The sequence below is a fragment of the Anneissia japonica genome, unplaced genomic scaffold (genome assembly GCF_011630105.1).
Source record: "Anneissia japonica isolate Jap-2015-1 unplaced genomic scaffold, ASM1163010v1 scaffold26572_len15904_cov119, whole genome shotgun sequence".
NCBI classification, from domain to species: Eukaryota; Metazoa; Echinodermata; class Crinoidea; order Comatulida; family Comatulidae; genus Anneissia; species Anneissia japonica.
The window spans coordinates 10062-15904 of NW_022727155.1; the positions used below are offsets into that span (position 1 = coordinate 10062).

The window sequence follows — 5843 nt, forward strand, 5'->3', positions numbered from 1 at the left end:
TGCACGGCCACTTTTATCTCGTCTGGGACATCGGCCCTCCAGTCGGGGACCTTGCACCCCCAGTTGGGCAATTCCTGGCACCAAAACTGCTGCCCGATGGGGAATGGGTAAAACTTTGGTGTACCACGCCAAATTTTTCAGATGCCCGTATCTTGGAAACTCTGATCAAACAGAAATTAAAAAGTTTCCCTATGTAAAAAAAGTTTGATTATGAAAATTTAAACAAAAGCAAAGATAATGACTTTAGCGGCCCTGTTGACCCAATAAAAAAAAAATAGAAATTATAAAAAAAGAATACAGTAAATTACATGTTGAGATGATTAAAACACATTTGAAATTAAGGGCCTACAATACTAATGAACTTTTAATGAATATTTTAAACAAATATGTTAATTTTGAGAATGATTTGGCCAAGATAAATTGAGTGTTGACAATTTGTAACCCTGCATAATGACTTTTCGTCACCTGTACATTCTGTCCGGAACGTTTCATAACAAATCACAATTTGAAACTCTTCTGAAGGTACCGGTACTCTACTTTTTTATCTTTTCAGATTGAAATGTTACGGTCGGACAACTAAAATTTTAGGGACCACTTGTCCTTGGACAAGCACTTTTAGAATAGGCTACTTCACCATGTACAGTAATGCGTGATGCTTTTGCTGTCGTTATCAAAAGTCCGACTCTTGACAATACGCAGCATATTTTATTAACACTTTTTTGGCCCACAGAGAGATATCAAACAGAAACCAACTACGGTTACGCACTGCCTTGGTGCTCCATGTTGTTGACCAAATTTTCAGCAATGTGACCCAACATATCACGATATAGGCCTATATATTAACATTGAACTTGTCATATACACTGTACAGTACTTGCAACTCTTATCAAATTTCATAAATTAATAATGTTGGTAGTATTAGTGTACCAAGTTTAGAATTATTATTTATCAATCAATAAACATCAATTTAGAGCCACCAGCACTCCCGCAATTTTAATGCGTACCTCCCGGTTTAAAAGGAAAATGTAGGCCTACTCAATATAACATTTCAATGTTATTTTCTGCAGTGAAGATTAAAAATGAATTCTTAATTCTTTAATTGTTCAATTTAGCCAGATCTGTCGTAGGTGTGCATTAGCAGGTATTTATTTCCGCACGATATCGTACCTGCCAGTCGCCGGGCATGCCGCACATGGTCTGTTTACAATGTAAATTCGCATTGGTCCAGTCTATAAATACCAGGCATCTTCAAAAACTTTGGGCACACAACCATTGGTTGATTGTAGTTAATTTGGACGACATGAAATGTCTGGAATTCAAAACTAGTAACAACTCTTGAGTACTTGCAAATTAATTTAAAAAAAAAAAAAAAAAAAAAATGAAATTCCCTCATGCCTGTATTATATAAAAACGCAGTGGCTAGAGATACGGTACCGTATTTCTAATTCAATTTGCTAAATTGAATTACCGGTATGTCACCATCAACCAATGAAGTGCCAGAATGTGCGTAACGTCATCTTTCAAGACTGACTGGCATTTTTGTAGACCACTTAGACGACAGGTGTTGAAACGCGAACGATGGTACTGTACAGAGTAATAGAACATCAAAAAGTACAGTCCTGTACTTAGTAGGCCTACTGTCATTGATAGATAGATGTATGGTCATGTCATCAAGGACTGAATCCTGTACCAAACTCTTGGCATAGGCCTCTAGGATTTTTCTCTTGGCGAAGAATTTAAGGCAGGCCAGGCCTTGCTCAGATTCTTCACTTGGCAGCAGCCCTGGTTGTAGGCATCCTCAATGGTCATACCAAGTCTGAAGTTTTTCAATCCCCAAAATCTCATCCCAAGATTTAGTTTAAGAAGCCTAGGTTATAATACTGAATATACTCAAAATTACCATGCTTTACACTCCAACTGAACCGTGCACATGCAACCGTAAATTTTTCATTTCATTTATTTATTCAACGATAAACAATTAATAGCACGACGAGAAACAAGAAAACGATGGTCAGGGACAGCTAAAGCAAATCTATTACTGTAACACAAAAGAGTCCCTTAAAAAATATGAAGTAACATGAATATTGCACACAATAGAAACTAATGATATAAAAGTATAAAAATACCTAAACAATTATTATTATTATTCAATATTGCTTATTAAAATAACAGCGTTTCTAAAAGATTACAAAAATATTTACCCAAATTTACGTAATTCGTCGCCGTTACTTCCCCAATCGAAAACATCATTTGGCTAGAAACCATTGATCGAGAGAATGTTTCCCCAAGCATGTGATTTTAGTATTAGTGTCAAATTTCCGAATATACTTTTGATGCAGGCCCATTTAAAACAGTACTACAGTATATATAGTGCTACTAAGTAATCCTCTTATTACAGTTTATAGAATATTCAGTTTATTTATTTATTTCTGTCTTTTGTGCGACAACAATTTCAGTGACGTAGCACTGGCTCTTATTAAGTGAAAAGGCTAAGCAAGGCCTGGGCCTACGTCAAAAGTTTGGTCCTGAGGATGCAGGCATTGCATAATATGGCTATAGATAAATGACATGACTCATATTACTGAGTGGAATCCTTACGCCTATTTATCGCTGACAAACAGTATCATAGGAAAAATACTGTACTCTCTGCCTAGCTAATCATAAATCCAGTACATTGTTCGCTAGTCCCACCACGCACACTGTGGGTGATCTGCAATGCCAATGCCGGTCTTGAAAGATGATGTCACACACATTTGGGCACTTCATTGGGTGATGATGACGTACAGCAAGGCCATTTACCGTACATTTAGCAACAGCGATACAAGAACTACACTATTATTAATATTAATATATAATATAGAGGGTTCACAATTGATGATGATAGCAACCAATAAGAAATATTTAAATTTCATACATTCTTTATAAAGTCAACCCGTACCCACAAACCATTCCCAAATTTTGGACGACCCGTACACAGAATTTTGGCGTACCCGTACACATCTTTGGTCAACCCATACACAGGGTACATTAACCCCTATCCAAGTAATATTTTTACTATAATAAAACATTTTGCAAACTGTATTGTATAGTAATCATATTAAACTATATTATGAACACCAAACTTGCGGGTTAGAATACATAATTTCCTTTACCGAGCATGCATTAAATCAAGAAATTCATGATCGCCTAGGCCTAGACGTGTTGGTCGCGATTAACAGCGTATGGAACGGTTTTGTATTTTTAAGCAGTATTGTGCGCGTTTTAGACATAGTATTGATTTTATTTTTTTTGGTTTTTTATGATGCTTGACTATACATAAATATTTTATTGTATTTTTTTTCAGCATGATTACTATTTTATTTTAGTTTTTTTATGATTGCTATTGTTTCAGAGAAATTTTAATTACAATAATTTGATTATTCTTTACTGATTCATGATTATGCTTTAATTGTTTTGTGTTTTATTTGGATAATAGCAACGATTTCTACCACCACCAAGGAGGTTATGTATTCACCGATGTCACTGTCTGGGTGTCTATTCCAGTTTGTTTTTATATCTAGTAAATAAAAAGTGAATTGATAATAAAATACGCGACCACTCATACCTGCCAACCCTACCGATTTAGGCGGTAGGCTACCGATTTTCTCACTTTTCTACCGCCTACCGAATTACCAGGCTGTTCCTACCGATTTTTAAAAATTGGAAATCAACATTATTTTATGCTAAGTTCTCAATCAAAATAATCTCGTTCGCTGTCAGAATGATGCGCTACCCTTAAGCCTCCGGCCACACACTCATAATATAATATTTAGGTAAACAAACAGCACCAGCAGGTGTCAACTAGTGTTTTCAAGTCTTTGTACACTAGACACTGCAAGCTATATTATTTTTTGGTGCCTGGTGCAGTAGCCTATGGTAACTTGAGGCGTGTGCGTGGTGTTGAGTCGCCTAGGATAGCCTAGGAGTAGTGTTGGATCACATGAGGCCACGATCTATCTGATCCTATTTTTTATAGTTTTTCACAATGAGTAAAATAAAATCCAGGTGGAATAACAAATTTAAAGACCAATGGACTGCAGACCACAGTTGTATTAAGTAATCGAGGAAAGGTCAGTTTCATGCTTTGTGTGTGAGTTGCAGGACAGACTTTGAAACTTAGTGTGTTGACTTTTTTTAATGTATGAGTTTGACCAACTGAACATTTCCATCCTTTCCATTTTTTGTAACTCTAAAATCGAATATCTAAACCCTTAAATTTACTGAACTGTTATAGCTGCGCCTCCTGGACCCCCCATTGTTAGGAGGGGGGGGACACCCCTCCAAACCCACACCCCTGCCTCGGGCTTCGCACTCGGATGGCGCTACGCACCATTTTTTCAATAACTTCCTACCTCTTTTCTTCTTTTAAATGTTGGCAGGTATGGACCACTTGGTAATGAACGTTTGGCAGAAGTTTTTTTAGATCCAGCTGTATAGGGGGCATCCCATTGTTTGTATTCCCACCATGCATTTCGGTGGAACACTTTTTTTGTGTGGAGAACTCTATTTTGTATTTCTAGTATCTTTGCCTTAGTATAGTTTCGTGTTTAACAAACGGTATAAGCAATAGCTACCATGTTGTAGATACACGGTCGCACATTCGGTGGATCCATACACCGCGACAGAAATGCGCAACAAAAATAAAATACCATAAAATAAACCAACAATTAGAGTACATGTAACAGTACTTATTATCAGCTTTATTGAAAATAAATACAATATTTAAACATTTATCATAATATTGGTTAGCGAGTTCTTTTGGGTACGGGTTGACGAAAATGAAGTAGGTACGGGCGGGTCGACCAAAATTTGTGTACGGGTTAGCCAAAGTGGGTACGGGTTGGCATAGGTACGGGTTCGCCAACGCCTAGCTCAGCTGTTTGTTTACTGTCTAGCCGTGACCGGGCCCGTCACTATATAACAACTCCCTGGCATAGGGTAGAAAAATAGTTGAAACTTACCTAACGTTGCTACGCACCGGGTATCGAAGACGTCACCTACAAACTTCAATAAGATAGATGACTTTCCTACACCACCGTCTCCGACGAGTAGAAGTTTGAAAAAAAAATCATCGGTTTTCTTTGGGGCTCCCTCCGCAGTCATCATTTCTCGGTCGCGGTTGTTGGTTCTTGATTTTGATCGCTGTGGTATGGACCGCCGACGGAGTTGTAAATACAAATCTAGCCTTACTGAATTTCTTTTATGCATTGGCGGATCTGGAGATTTGGAGGGGGGGTCAGGGAACCCCCGACCAACATTTCTTTTATTGACGTTCATCGAATCATGGAAAAAAAAATATGTATGCAACTACCCATTTTTTTTTCTGTATATATACCGGTACACACATAATAGGCCCATTTACTGTATAAGAATGAGAAAAACTTGCCTGACCGTTTTCAAGATGGGTAAACCTTGAATTCTGAAGATTAAAAGTCATTAAAAGACATTTCAGAAGTCGAGAAAGCTCATTTCCCGCCCGCTAGGAATAAAAATTTTCCCGAGGAGAACCCGGATCCCCCTTTTCTCTTTATGCGATCATCAAATCATTATCACTGCTAAAGTATAGTCAGTGGCGAATCCAGGAATTTGAAATAGAGGGGCCTATGAGAGGGACTTGTTTTTGTAGGGTCTATACTACCTCAGCCCCACCATGGTTGGAGCTGAGGTAAGAAATTATACCACCTAGATGGCAGGAAATGGCACTTTTAGACTCAAAATTTGAATAGAGTTTTCTTTTTTTCTAAATTTTTTTCACTTTCAGCTTCAACCACATGGTTCCAGAAACTTTCCACGTGAATGAAGAA

The 5843-nt window shown here is 37.6% G+C and overlaps 1 protein-coding gene across 2 annotated transcripts in view; it reads right to left on the minus strand.

Annotated features, from left to right (window-relative positions):
- The window catches only part of LOC117113516 (ras-related protein Rab-10-like), a 10728-nt gene extending 5536 nt beyond the window's left edge, over window positions 1-5192 (minus strand). For both annotated transcript variants that reach the window (XM_033256866.1, XM_033256867.1), the window contains exon 1: window positions 5001-5192. In XM_033256866.1, the coding sequence (XP_033112757.1) occupies window positions 5001-5145 (145 nt within the window). In that variant the 5' untranslated portion in view covers window positions 5146-5192. The remainder of the gene's footprint in view (window positions 1-5000) is intronic.
- Window positions 5193-5843: the final 651 nt, after the last annotated feature.